Source organism: Equus quagga, chromosome 2 (assembly GCF_021613505.1).
Source record: "Equus quagga isolate Etosha38 chromosome 2, UCLA_HA_Equagga_1.0, whole genome shotgun sequence".
NCBI lineage: Eukaryota > Metazoa > Chordata > Mammalia > Perissodactyla > Equidae > Equus > Equus quagga.
This window is the reverse complement of record NC_060268.1, coordinates 39,178,787-39,193,481: the sequence shown is the minus strand read 5'-3', so window position 1 is coordinate 39,193,481 and position 14,695 is coordinate 39,178,787. Positions and strand designations below refer to the sequence as shown.

At 49.3% G+C, this 14,695-nt stretch overlaps 1 protein-coding gene across 2 annotated transcripts in view; it reads left to right on the top strand.

Moving 5' to 3' along the window:
* The window catches only part of EHD4 (EH domain containing 4), a 74,123-nt gene that overhangs the window by 17,014 nt on the left and 42,414 nt on the right, over nt 1–14,695 (top strand). For both annotated transcript variants that reach the window (XM_046653042.1, XM_046653043.1), the window contains exons 2-3: nt 2,036–2,212; nt 10,486–10,583. In XM_046653042.1, coding sequence (XP_046508998.1) covers nt 2,036–2,212; nt 10,486–10,583 — 275 coding nt within the window. The remainder of the gene's footprint in view (nt 1–2,035; nt 2,213–10,485; nt 10,584–14,695) is intronic.

Here is a 14,695-nt window from a genome sequence, read left to right as displayed (position 1 = left end):
GTCTGATGCCTGAGTTTTCCCACCTATAAAATGAGGATGGTGTTAGCACCCACCTCAGAGTGTTGGGATTAAATGAAACGGTTGTGCACATTAGGGCTTTGTACCACACCAGGTAAATAGGGAGTTCTTGGTAAATGCTGGGTGCTATTATCTGACATTTTTTCCACATTTACTCTAAATTTAGGGGACATGCTTGAATGATGCATCTAGGCTGGTACTCCACAACTTCACAGAAATGTAGAAGATTTGGATGACGTTAAAACTAGCACTGAAATCAATTAAATATTTACAAGATATCGTGCTAAGATTGCTGGACAATTTTGATTTTATTTACATAGCAAACAGAGATCTAAAGAGTGGCTTAATTTCTTATTCTTAGAAAGATGGCAAAATTTTATTGGACAGTTAACAGTTCAGTTCTTTCCCTCTGTCCCTGGAAATAAAATCACAGGTTCTGGCCTTAAATTTGATCAGGCAGAACATTTTAGAAACAAAGAGATCATTTAGGACCAGCTCGATTGTTAGCTGCAGGAGTGGGGAGCTAGAGGAAGTCATGTGGGTTTCTGCCCGTGAGCCTCGTCCCCAGGGTGAAGATCGTCTCCCTGGCGGGGCTGGGACACAGCTCTGCCCCCGTCCCCGCAAACAGGGCTTCTCTTCCACTGCCCCCCACCCCAGGACCCGTTCACAGTCACTGTCAAGTGTTCTCTGAAGGTGTCGCATTTCCACCTGTTGCTGGGTAATGAGGAAGATGTGTTCCCAAATAGTCCCTTTTTCGTGTTCCCCTTGGTTGCAAAGGAAGGAGGGAGGGGTCTTTGCCCCCGCATCCCATATATGCTTGAATACACATAAGTGTGTTCCTACATCACGGAAAGAATCTTGGTGGGGAGGGCGGGAGGGTGTCTGAGTGGCTTCAGTGAATGGAGTGCTGGTGGGGTAGGGAAGAGCTATGTTAGGACTCAGCCATTTCCCACAGAAAGCAGACTCTCCCCACCGCTCTGCCTCTGGCTCCCTTGCCCCACCCCAACCGTGTCATTGAGCCAGTCCTGTGCTGTATATCACATCAGTTGGTCTCCTGCCCCCTGAATAAGGACCCTCAATGACGTTTGCTAGGGCCACTGTATACAGTTGTGCAGGTTAAACTATATGAAGGCACCTGGCAGGGAGGCTGTGGGGGGTAATATCCAGCTAGTGTCCTGCTTGCTGTCTGTGATCCGAGTGCAGGGCTGTGTCTGCCTAGAACGAGGGGCATCTTTTCCAATTTGTACACAGGGCTAGCCATGGCCCTGGTGACATCTAATCTGAGCCCCCCCTCCTTCACCCCCATGCCCATAGCAGCCTCTGTTGCTGCTGAGTTCTTTGGAGATCGTCTTCCATGGCCACGACCTCCAGGAGCCCAAGAGAGCTGTAAAATGCACAAGGGAGGATGTGGCGGCCTCATTGATTGCCAGGGACAAGGAAGAAGATGCTTCATTATTTCATCCACTATACTGAGTGCCATCTGTGGGCAGGCACAGTGCCGGGTGCTGGGGATATGCATCTGGCCATAGACGGGGCCTGCCTGCAAGGACCTTCAGACAGAGGAGTGTAGTACCCATGGCGAGTACAGGGTGCCCAGGGCCCAAAGAGGACGCATCCCCACCACACTGGGGGCAGGGGTGCTTCCCTAAAGGAGATGGACCTGAGTAGGGCCTTCTAGGATGCCTAGGAGATGACTGGGTGCACTTCTCTGGGTGGTGTCTGTTGCGCCAAGGGAACCGCAAACGAGAACCGCGTGCTGAGCAAAGGTGCACTTTGAGAAAGCCCAGCGAATCTGCAAGACGCCTGACCTCCTTCCCTAGGCTCCCTACACTGGGGGGAAAGTAGGTCTGTAGATTTTAAGCTTTGAAAATTCACTATTAGCAGAAAAATGTAATGCTAATCATTCTCCTTGTCTTGGGGGTTCTATTTCTAGGTTTGTAAATGGTTATGTTAAACAGGAAACTGTCTGACCTCTTGTGACAACATGCTGAGTTTCTTGTCTTTTCCTCTTTCCCAGATACTTACTGGAGCAAGATTTCCCCGGCATGAGGATTGGTCCAGAGCCCACCACCGATTCCTTCATCGCCGTGATGTACGGGGAGACGGAGGGCAGCACCCCAGGGAATGCTCTAGTCGTGGACCCCAAAAAGCCGTTTCGAAAGCTTAGTCGCTTTGGAAATGCTTTCCTGAATCGGTAAGGACCAGCAAACTGCCATCTTGGATCAGGTTGTTTTAAACCTTTTCTGTGAATTCTTGCTAATTATGTGTAAAGGTTCAAAAACAGAAGAACGGAGCATGTCTGTTCTAGAAGAGAGAGGCTATAGAGAGTATGCTTATCATATTCAGATATTCGAAAGGTTATCGTAGGAAATGATCGTTTATACCTATTCTGGGTGGCTTCAGAGGGCAGAGCTAAGGCCCAGGATTGGACATTATAAGGCTACACAGTAGAAGCAACAAATTTCTAATAATTCGAGCTGCACAAAAATAAATCAAGTTGCCTTGTGAGGTAGTGAGCCCCCCGTCACTGGCAATGTTAAGTGGTGGCTAGATGGCCAGCTCTCAGGTGTGGTGTGCTGGGGCCTCCTTCCTGCACAGAGAGCTTAGCCAAGAGGGCCCCTGAAGTTTACCTGACACCCAGATTTAGTCTGTTGATTACTCCAGGACAGGTCACCCCACCTCCCTGGCTGTCCCTTATGCTTCTCACTCCCGTGCTTTGAGCTGCTTCCTTATTCATTAGAACGGGGCAGGGGAAATAGAGTCAAAACAACACCAAAAGTTCATTTTGTTACATGGTCGTTATTGTGTAGATGTGAAGTCCTGGGGTCACTGTGGTTCTGTCTTCACTGGAGATGTGTTGTATTTCTGCTGCCCACTAACCCTTCCTCAGAGTTCCCAGTGACATGAAGGGGCGCAGGGGCAGAGAACAAGCCAGCAGCCTCTCCTGGATGCAGCTCTGCCCTTTCAGACATGATCTGCTCTTACCTTCTTACCTGCCTCCCCTCCTCCTCTTTGTCACTCCTCCTGGCCTTTTTTTTAAAAAAAAAAAAAAAAAAAACCTTTTCATTCTTCTTTCCTGTCATTCCCCTTGCCCCTCCATTCCTCTCTTTTATAAGTCTGCCACTTTAGACTGGTTGGTCTGGGGGAGCGGGCTGTGGAGGGTGCAGAGCCTGGTAGGGGGTCATCCAAACCCCTTTAGAGAGACGTGGGACTAGAACCAACAGACAAGAGACTTGAACTGCTCTTCTCCTTTTTAGATGTTCTTAACAATAGGAAAGGCTCCTCCCAGCTGACTGCTAAGGCCCTCGTCGCACAGCCCCAGAGGGCACCGTTCACAAGGACTGTGGAGTGAATGATGTGCCCGGGTGCTGTGCCGTGGCTCTACCGAGGGCCCCCCTGGCAACCTCCACGGGTGCCTTCTGTACATAACTGGACTCTCTCGGGACCTGTGCTGTCCTTTAAGGGCTTTGTTATGCTCCCATCACAAATCAAAGAAAGCATCCAAGTGGCAGCAAGGGAAAGTGGCGGTAGGATTAACAGAAATGTGCAGATGATGTAGGTGGAGTCACAGAGACGTTCCATCTTGTTGCTGACAGTGATTTGCAGAATTCTGTCCAGAGGAGTTTTCCCACCTTCAGGACTCTCTCCTCCGGAGGAGTTTAGTCCTCCACTTCAGAGCAGCCCTGTTTGGCACCAGAGCATCTCCTTGTGGGAGAAGTGGGGTTGAGCCCGGGTGGGAGAACACCAGAGGGTCCCTCAGGATGGAGTGGACCACAGCTGAGGGGGAGTGGGACAAGAAGCTCCCCCGTCAGGGCCTTGCAGGGAGCCATGGTCACAGGGCAGGGAACAGCCAGGCTTCCTGTCCCAAGACTGACCCTAGAGGGTTCCGGAGGCCCTGGAAGGTGCAGGGCACAGGATCCTTCTCCGTGGAAGGCTGCCTAGAATCCTGTGGTTTCATTACTGCCCTTAGTTTCACTCTTTTTGACTGACAAAGGCTTAAAAAAGAAATAAGCTGCCACTTTTTGCAAATTCCCATTTTGCGAAGTCCATATTCACAAGGACAAAAACCAGGAAAAATGGCTATTGGCTTGTTTTATTTTGGCAGATGACTTACTTTCCTAACAAGTTTATTTTTTTTTTCCCCAAATCCCAAACATACAGCAGATGAGTATGGAAAAGAAGCATTTGGGAAAGATTTTGAATGGTGAGGTTCATTATCTCAGCATTTAAAATTTGCTGAAAATAATCCATGCGTTATAGAATCCAGTGTTAAATTCAGAATACATAGAAAAATAACAACAGATAATTATATGACGTTTACTCTGTGTCGGCTACTGTGCTAAACTTGTATATTAGCTCTAACTCCTCACAAAAATCCCATGACATCGGTGCCACTATTATCCCCAACGTAGAGAGGAGGAATTGATGCATAGAGAGGTTAATTTAACTTCCAGGGGGTCACTCAGCTGAAAAGTGGCAGTGCTGGCATTGGAACCCGGGCGGTCTGGCCCAGGGTCCTGCTGGTGCCCACTGTACTGAGCTGCCAAATGGCATGACATTTGGGCTAAAAATGAGTGCCTACTGCCCTCTATCTACCTTGTAAGGCTGTCCTTAGTATAGCCTGCCAGGAAGGATGATGAAGATGATAATGATTATATCCCAAATTATAGATTAATGATTTCATATACACTACCTTTTCAGAGTTAATAAGACAGATGATACTATGGCCATTTTAGAGATGAGAAAACTGAGAGCAAAGAAGTAAAATGACTTACCCAAGAAGAGGCGGAGACAGGATTAGAATTTGGGTTTCCTCTTCCCTTCTCTCTATCACCCTGCACCTCAGGAAGCACCAGCAAAGAGGAGTTTCTGTCCTTCCAGCCATCCTGATGGCCATGCCTATGTGACGCTCCTGTGTCAGCATGGACCTCATGTATATTAATAGCATACTTAAGAGTAAACAGCCTGATTAAGTCGTATCCCGTATCCACCTGACAATGCTGCTGTTTCACCCAGCACTTATGTAAGAAAGAGTCAGCTAGTGTAGGGTGCTCAAAGGTGTGTGCGTAATTATGGCCTCCCTGGGGGACACCAGCAGGATTAGCTCTAAAGGCAGGCAGACTCATTTTTCCACAGCATCTTTTCTGGGAGCCAGGTCAAAATACAGTCCTGAGTAGGGAAGAGAATTGGTTGTCTGCTGAGGAGAACTTTCCCCTGCCACCCCACCGGGCAACCACTGGTCACCCTGGGATGGGTCTCATTACCCTGGCCCTCTCATTACAGGGCATTGGCTTGGACATCGGCTCCCAGGGGCATCTTTAAAAGAGTTTAGTCCTTTGCCAGGTGATACCCGATGATGCCTGGAGGGTGACACCAGCCTCAAAGCATTAAGCAAAGCGGTGGAGCCTGAGTGTCAATCTCCAACGCTGGTTTCTAAGAAAATGACAGGGGTTCTACAGGGCGCTTCCGAGAATTGAAGACAAATTCCCAAAAAGGCAGTCTCACATTATAGAAATTCCGTACTTGGATAATAGAAGAAAGAGCTGAGTCTAAAACAAAAAGAGTTCTGTGGAAACAACTTTAATGTGACATTCTAAGACTCCGCTGTGCTGCTCCACTTTCGAGAGGAATTCCACAGACGGACCTAGGTTGGAGTTGCTGCATGGGGATGTGGTTGTTGGAGTTCCAAAGTCTGCTATGAGGAGGCAGTTCCACCTCCCGGTGGAGGAGATGCACACACCAACGGCACCCTGAGGGCACGCGTCCTGGGAACCGCCAGTGTGTTTCCGTCAGTTCGAGAAGAGTCAGGAATTGGCATCCGACGTTTCCCCCTGCAGTCTGCTTTTGAATTGGATTCATGTTTTTCCCTCAATCTACTTTTCTAAAAATGGTAGTCTTCTTTTTAAATCCAGATAGCTACAGATGTTGTTTTTAATGTAGGATCTAGTATAATTTTAAAAGGTAGTCTTCCACAGAAGAAATTCTGAGTCTCATTTACTTCTTCATTGCCCCTTTCTTTTTGAAAAATAACTGTGATCACTGGCCTTAAGAATTGAAATTTTGAAACTTCCTTTTGAGCTGAAGGAGTCTGAACAGTACTTCCAGGAGTCCAATCATTTTATCCAGGCCTGATGATGGTGATGATTAAAAAAACTCTACTGTCTTACATTTGTGTAATGATTTAGCAACAATAGAATGCATACATGTGTTTTTGGACTTATACTCTATTTTTACCTCTATGTTTCTAATTAAATGAGGCTTCATTAAATAGACTTTTTTTAGACTAGGAATATTACATAGTCCCTTAGTACCATTGGGAATTTTTTAGAAGCTGACTTAATGTGGGCACACAGCGTCAGTCCAGACACAGGCTGGCTCCAGCAGTGCACTTAGCCACGGAGATTAAGGAAAAGAGACTCTTGCCAAGAATCACTCTTGATTCACCAGCAAAATTGCTGGGTTTTTTTTTTTTTTCGTCTGAAGGATTAAGAATTTGATTTGATTTGATCTCAGATTTGATCTAAGGGGTCACCATGGGCTTCTTAGAGTCTGGATGTGAAACTGAATTCCTCCTGGGCAGTGGAAGGTTGATCAGCCATTTGTGGCAGGACCGTGTATTAGTAATTGTTACAGGTTAGTTGTCAAAGTCTTTTTGCATATCGTGTGGTATTTACTGTGCAAACTTAGGAAGTCGTGTAGTCTCTCCGGTCTTACTGTCATCAATGAAGTGAGCTGGGCTGGAAGGAGGTGCTTTGAAACAGCTGCATACTCTCTCCATTGCAAGTTTAGGTTTATTTGAACCTAATGACAGCCTGAGAGTCCTCAGGCTGGTAGCATTGCTCAGAAACCCACACAAAGTCAAAGGGTGAGTGAGCCCAAGCCGGGTCTTCTGCCTCCTGTTTGCTGCCCTGCTCTCCACCTGTAGGTAGGGAGCAGGTCGCACACACGGGAGCCTCTTTGGCACGGACTTCCAGGGCTGTGGCATGTCACTCCTTTGTTTCAGGATGTTGCCCTCTGTGTGATAAAGGTACACGGCAGTGGTTCAAGTGCATGAAGTGGTAGGAGCAGCCTAGTAGTCAAGAACCTGGACTCTGGAGTCAGCACTGCCGGGATAGCACCCCAGCTCCATCCCTTGTCAGCCGTGTGACTTGGCAAGTTGTGGTATGTGACCCCTCTGTGCCCCAGTCTCCTCCCTCCTAAGATGGTGGTGCACAGCCCTCCCTCTGAGGTTGTGGCGAGGATCGAGTGAGTTAATGTGTACGGAAAGTGCTTAGAACAGTGCCTGACACGCAGTAAGTGTCAGGGAATGCTTGTGCTATTTTGTTATTACTGGAACTGCTGGATATCACTATATTGTTTGGAAATCAAAAGCAGTATTAAGGGACTGCCTGTTTTTTTAAAATGTTGATCATTGAATCAGAATGTTAGTGTCCGGAGGCGATTTTAAGAACTCTATTCCTCTCACCTCCTCCTTCTCCTGTGGGCGGGACTCCTAGCCACTGGCCAAGACCTTACAGCCCAGACCATTCCCTTAGCTACCCGCTTTCTGCAACCCCTGAGCCTTCCTTGGTTGGGGTGGGTGACGGAATGGGGCCCAGCGTAGGGTTTGGTCCGCTCCTCCCCTCCTTCTATGAGAAAACAGAGTGTGTCAGGTCAGCCCTGGGTGAGGGAGACACTTCATAAAAGCTTACGTGAGGCTCCTGGGCTTCACCAGCCCATGTCTGAATATTTCCTGTGAAATGTAGACAGCGAGGCATGGGCGCATTTTATGTTAGTCCCTCTGGGAGGAGTAGGAAATCCATCTTGGGACAGCAAATCTGTGCTTAGGAACATTTCAGCAGACAGACCAAAGCAGGGACTGACCTGTGCTGACTGTGGTGTACCTAATAAGTAACCTGCTCTTCCCCTTCCTCTCTTAGAGCCTCAAAGTAAGACAAGATCGCTCTAACAGCATTGCATTAGGGTTTTTTTCTGATTACAGCATAACTATTTAAGAAAACATGTGGTTCTAACCCCTAGAGCATGAGCTGTGCCCCCACACGGGGGTCTGAAAGCTCACTTGTGCTCTGTGCTCCCTTGCCCACCCGCCCAACATGCCCCCCTACTTTCTGTCATGGAGTGGAGCCCAGCTTTGCACACACAACCCCAACCACCCTCTCTTGGGGTGCCCCTGGAGAGCTTGCTCCTCCTCCTCCTCGTCCTCCCCCTCCCCAACCCCCTTTCCTTCCTCCCTCCCCCCCCTTCCTCTTCCCTCCTTCCCCCTCCTCCCCTTCCGCCCTCCCTCCTCCCCCTGGTCCTCCTCTTTCCCCCACCACAGTTATCTGTCCTGGCCCCTCGCCTGCTCCCTTGTTTATTGTGTGGTAATGTCACCACATCGGACCGCATCTTGTTTTGTAGCTCACACATTTCGCCTTGGCTTTCACATCAGGAGGCTTGAGAATTGTTGAAACGTTGCTTTGCACAGAGGGAGTGGACAGTTTATAAATTTTGAATCTTTCTGTTAACTTCACACTAGAATCCAGGGGTTTTATGTTTTGGAAAAATTGATATCGAGTGTGAGCGTGTGTTTTTGGAAAAAGATCAGCCTCTCACAGGAATATTTTACATAAAATGGTTTCACATATGTGCAATTTTTTTCACATTGCCAAAGGTCTCAAGCCGTCTGATAAAAAGGACGGGACTATGATAAGAGACTGAATCATTACTGACAAGAAATGTGGGCCGCCATAGATGTGCTCAGAACTCTGTTCCTACCCCAATTCTAGAGAATTGAATAACGGTGTTTCTTTTCCTTATCTTCCTGGGCTGCCTTGAAAATACAGGAAAGACAGTATGAGAAACTTGTCCCGAGCACCTTCAAAGAAAGTTATTTTGAAATGCTGGGAACTGTACCTCTTGCTCGGGGTTGCCCACCCCTGCTCCTCCGGCTATGTCCCCACCCTGTCCGTGGGGCTTGCTGTCCACGTGTGCGCCGTGAAGGCCGGGCAGGCCTCCCTGGCCTGCATTCCCAGCATATTTACTTTCTGAGTAATCCCACCAGTTCCCCTGAATGGAAGAATTGAGCTTTCCAAGCTTTCTGCCCACACAGATGCAGAAGTTAGCTGCTTACGGTACAATCAGGCGCCTCATAACAATGTTTCAGTCAATGACGGACCACATACAGGACAGGGTCCCATAGGATTCGTACCCCATAGCCTAGGTGGATAGCAGGCTATACCATCCAGGTTTGTGTAACACACTTCATGGTATTCACACAATGATGAAATCTCCTTATGATGTATTTCTCAGGACACATGCCCCTTATTAAGCAACGCGTGGCTGTCCAGGAAAAGGAGAGGCACTCTACAGTTTATGCCTTATAACACACACAGTGCCTAGGAGCGAACCGCCTCGGGCTCTGTTGCCAGGGGTGGAATAACGGAGCACTTCCCTCAGCTACTTCAGTTACGCAGTGTTAAAGCTAAAAAAGACCTCGCCAGGCCCTGGTCCGGATGTCTCCATTTACACGTGAGGAAACTAAGGCCCAGAGAGGGGAAACCTCTTGTCCAGGATCCCACAGCAAGTTATTGGCACAGGCTGAGCTGAACCTGACCCCAGATCTGCTGACCCACAGGCCGCGATTTTCCTGCCACTCCGCTCTGCTTCCAGGAGGCCGACACCAGGGCAGCCACAGGAGGGGGGTTGAGATGAGAAGGAGGAGGTGGTATCGCGGAAGTGATGGACAAGGAAGACAGCTTGGAGAAGCTTGGCCAAGGTCTTCCCCCACCCCGCCCCTTCCTCTGCTCTTAGGGCACCCCTAGGACTCCGAGGCACCCGGAGGACTTGGGGTGTTGCCCACAGGTGCATGCCCCACCCTGAGCCTCAAGCCACAGCAGGTGCCAGGCTGGATGCTGAGTCCCTGAGGCATCAGACAGTGAAAACAGGCCCCAGTACCTCCACTGTCATGTTAGGGATGCTCCAACCCAGTGAGGCAGTGACCCTGGGGAGGCCTGGGATTCGCTGGGAGGAGGAGCCCAGCATGCTGGGCCAGGAGCATCATGGAGGAGGGCAGGTGACGCTGGTGGGCTTTGGAGTCAGGCTGACCTGGGTTTAAGGTCCAGCTCTGAGTGACAGTGAGCAAGTGACTCAACCTCTCTGAGGTTAACAGTAATTTCTTCCTCATGAGGTTAATATGAGGAGCAAATGAGATGATGTTTGTAAAATACCTGAGCTTCCACTAAATGTTAGCTAAAATCACACTTAACAGTAAGGGACCCGGCAGCAGGTAGCAGCAGATGCCAGGGCACCCTGCCACACCTGCCCTGTGGTCCAGCATCTGGTCTCCGGAGCACCAGCGGAGGTGCGTCAGTCTCCTGCGAGTCCCCGCCTGACAGAGGATGTCAGCAGCCCAGAGAGGCAGGGAGCTCCGCAGTTAGACCGCTCTGTGATGCGCAGTGTCTCATCCCACCTTTGGTCCCTGTCTTCCAGATTCATGTGCTCCCAGCTGCCCAATCAGGTCTTGAAGAGCATCAGCATCATCGACAGCCCTGGGATCCTGTCTGGGGAGAAGCAGCGCATCAGCCGAGGTCAGTGCCCACCCCACCCTGTCCTCCCCCAGTGCTGGCTGAGACTCTCTCTCATGTTGGTGGAGGATTTGTATCCCTGTTGTATCCTATCCATCCTCCAGGACACCCCCAGCATCCCTGAGCAGCCCTGGGGTCCAGAGCTGAAGGGGCCCCAAGAAATAACCAGGGAGTTAGAGCATCCAAGGTTCTGCCATTTCAATGGAGAAACTTTCTGGAGCCTTAGCCATAACCTTAATTCCTTTAAATACTGTTGTCTACTGCTAGTACCCACCTCAGATAAATCTTCAGACTTTAAGAGGGGACGTATCGCTTGCTGACCATTCACTTGGACACACATGACAAAAATAGAGGAGGTGAGCTCGTCACTGCAAGGGAGAGAAGCCCTCCCATCTCCTCTGCCCACTCCCGCCTGACACATGCTCCAGCCTGGCTGCCTCTGCGGCGCCTTCCACTGACTGAGCTTTGCTGGTATCTGCTTGGCCCTGGACCGTGTTCTGCACACTGGGGATCAGCAAAAACAGGTACCATTGCTGCCCTCGAGGGGCTTATGTTCTAGTGAGGGAGACAGACGTTAATCAAGTTGTCACTGAAAAAAATGGAAAATAAGAGCTGGGACCAGCACTCGGTGATGGGGACCGCATATCAGGGTGTAAGGGGACCTGGCCTGGCCTTGGGGTGTTGTGAAAGGCTCCCCAGAGGAAATGACATGTGAGCCAGAATCTGGAGGATGAATAGGAATCACCCAAGGGAAGCAGAGTTGAGAAAGTGTTCAGAGGCGATCTAGGGAGACTGGAAGATGCTTGTGAAGAATAGCGACGTCTGGGCTCCTTCAGCCTTCAGAAAGCAAGGCTGAGGCAGTAGCTATTTCCAGACCCGTGCATTCTGATTAAGCAGATGGGCCTGCTGTCCCTCCCACCCTCCTGGAGAAAGGGGCCATCAGGGGCCAACCAGAGGACACAGTTTACTTACAGAAATTCCTGCCCGGAAGTGCACTGGGATGATGCCTGCGTCACAGCGACAGGTCAAGTTCCCCTCACCCTGGCCCTTGAAACAAAGGATCGTTCCTCATGTTTTGCTGGCAGGGAGAAGATAGAGCAGATGAACTGCTGCTGTCACTTCTCGCTGATAACTCTTCACAGCCTGTTGAACAGCACATCAGTCGAACCATGTTGGGACGTGGTGGCATGCCAAGGTTGAGCGGTGACCTGTCTGTGTCACGGCCGTGGGTCAGGGCCAGGCCGTGAACTCCCGCAGCACTCCTGAAGCAAAAGCACAGTTACACAGGCTGTAGGACATGCCGGGAGCCAGAAGGCAAGAGTCCTGTGACAGGGATAAAGAAAGGGCTTCCGAGGTCTATGAGCCATTCTTCCTGGTGGTGTTTCAGAAATGCTGACCTGAAGCCACCAGGCACTCCCAGAGCTCTCACTACCTCGCTGGGCCTTCACCCATTCCATCAGGGACTCGGGCCATTAGGAGCTGAGGCCTCCAAGAACATCGCTCTTATAGAAAAAGCCAGGTTAATGCTATTCTTCTCTCATAAACATCTTTGTTGGTTTCATTTTCTGATAGAAAAGTAACATTTATTGTAAAGGATTCAAGCAATGAACAAGAGTATACAAAAATGTCTCTCTGTCACAAATAACAATTATTAATGGTTTTCTCTGGCTCCTTAGAGACTTTTTCCTGTGCATACACAGAACAGAAATGCCATGACCATGCACATTTTCTATGACTTGTTTTCATCATAGCAGTCTCTCGCAGACATCATTCCGTGCCAGTATATTCAAATTACTTTATTCTTTTTAACAGCTGATTAGGTTCCATCAAAGGGACATAACATAGTTTAACTAATTCGTGAATATTGTGATGGTTAATAATTTTTCACTCTTACAAATAGTGTGACAGATAGACATCTTTTTTGTATGTTTACACCTCAGTGCCAATAGATTTTTTTTTTTAAGAGTCAGTTTAGGACCATTAATTTGGCCTCATAAAAGTTGCTCTCAGATAAAATGTTTTGTTTTAAATGGAAAATAAAACAGTCATGTTCCACAGCTTTTCCAGCCTGCCCAGGTTTTGCTGTCTCTAAATGTCTGACCGAAGTATGCTGGAGAAACATGTGGTCCTGGTAATAAATCTTTCTTTTTACTTCTGAATTTTTAAAATTTAATTATCTTGTTGAGGTCATATTGGTTTATAACATTGTGTAATTTCAGGCATAGATTATTATATATCAGTTTCTGTATAGACTGCATCATGCTCCCCCATGAATAGTCTAGTTTTTATCAGTCACCATATATATGTGCCCCTTTACCCCTTTCGCCCACTCCCCGCCCCCTTCCCCTCTGGTAACCACTGATCTGCTCTCTATCCATGTGTGGGTTTATCTTCCACATGTGAGTGAAATCATACGTTTACCTCTGAGTTTTAAGATCTCTAGATTTTGGCTTCAGCCTTTTCCATTTCTTTTCGTTTGTAGACCTTTGGCCAATTCTAATCATCAGTGATCTTTGGGGTTTCTCCTTTGCTTAGTACTTGTAAGTGTCTTCAGACTGTAGCTCCTTGCCAGTGGTGGAGCACAGCGTGATGCTCTCAGGATGCTTTTAAGATCAGTTCTTTTCAACACTTTATGATAATCTGACTCATATCCTTGTCTGACTTGCCATGGCATGTACTTACTCACATCCTAGCACAGAAATAGCAAATATGGTTCCAACCAGTTGACCGGTCCCGGCCACCCTGACAGACACAGCAGCTGAAGGGGCAGGATCGGGAGCTGCAGACAATGACAGCTTGAAGCATTGCAGCCGGCTTCCCCCGCTTGAGCACCATAAAGTGTTTGGGCACAGCTGGTGGTCGGAGTCACTCGGCTGACAGTTTCAACACATTAGCCCCAAAGAACATGCACTGTTTGAGAGCTGCTTCAGCTTAGACTGTTGCCGACAGCGCTACCTTCTCACACGTGCCCCTCTCGGCCTCCATCCCTCCCGCTTCATAAATCACAGCACCACCTGCACCAGTCATTTATGTCAACGTTGGATGAGGTAGTTGGTACAAAATGTGACCCGTAGAATATTTGAAACATCCCCCATTGACTTTATTAGTGGAGATTTGCCTCCCTTTGGGGTGTTTCATCTGTGGAAGAGGAAGGGCGGTGGCTGCTATGCTTTCTCCTTGTCCCTTTGTGCAGTTGATGGAGTCGCTCTCAGCCAGCGGAGTCTCATCAGGCAGGTCCCTCCTGCACATTTAAAGAGCCTCCTTGAAGTGTGCTCCATGCTGGCAGTGTGAGAGCAGCTGCTGGATACTGAGCCCTGGCTGCGTGTCGACACTGCTGATCATGGAGGATTTGCTGTCTCAGTTAAACCTGCCTTCGATCATGCTCAGACAGAAGCTTAGCCCTTGCCCTTGGCGCTCCCGCAGAGCGGGGCCTTCCAGCGATCACAAGAATTCTTTCCCCAGCTGCTGGGCCAGATGGGTGACCGAGCTTGACATCTGGAGAGTGGACAGAGTAAAAACTGTTGATGAGCTGCTGCTTTTGGAGAGCAGGCTCAGAGTGCTTCGGGCAGTTGCTGAAGGCCGAAGCTGCTGGGTGGACCCAGTCCACCCTCTAGCCTGCAGGGCTGTGCAGCCCTGGCTGAGAGCATGCTGGACACCCAGGGCAGCTTCAAGAGGAAGTGGTGAGTGTGTGGGAACTGCTGAGCACCCCCAGGAAGACCTACTGGCTGCGCCGCACCCAGAGTTCTCCCCATCAGCACGGGATGAGATAGATGGCAGGTGGAGCGGTAGAGTGTTGTGCTGCTTTGCTGTGGGTGGAATGGGGAAGGAGGGACCTGAACTGGGGAGCTGGCCTCACATCACCACTGGCAGCCCTCAGGCACCCCCAGGGCATTGCCCAGGTGTCCCTGAGCTCTGGGGACCAGATGGCCTAGTGAGGATGTACCTCCAGGAAGGAGTCCTGATGCCTTAGTGGTGGAAGCACAAATGCGGACTTTGAGCCTGGGGCTCAGCCACGCACCTCACCTCTCGGGGGCTTCATTCTTCCTCGTTTGTTCATTCTTCTCTCTCGTGACATCATAAGCCTGGTTCCTTTTTATTCTGTGCTGCATGGAGGG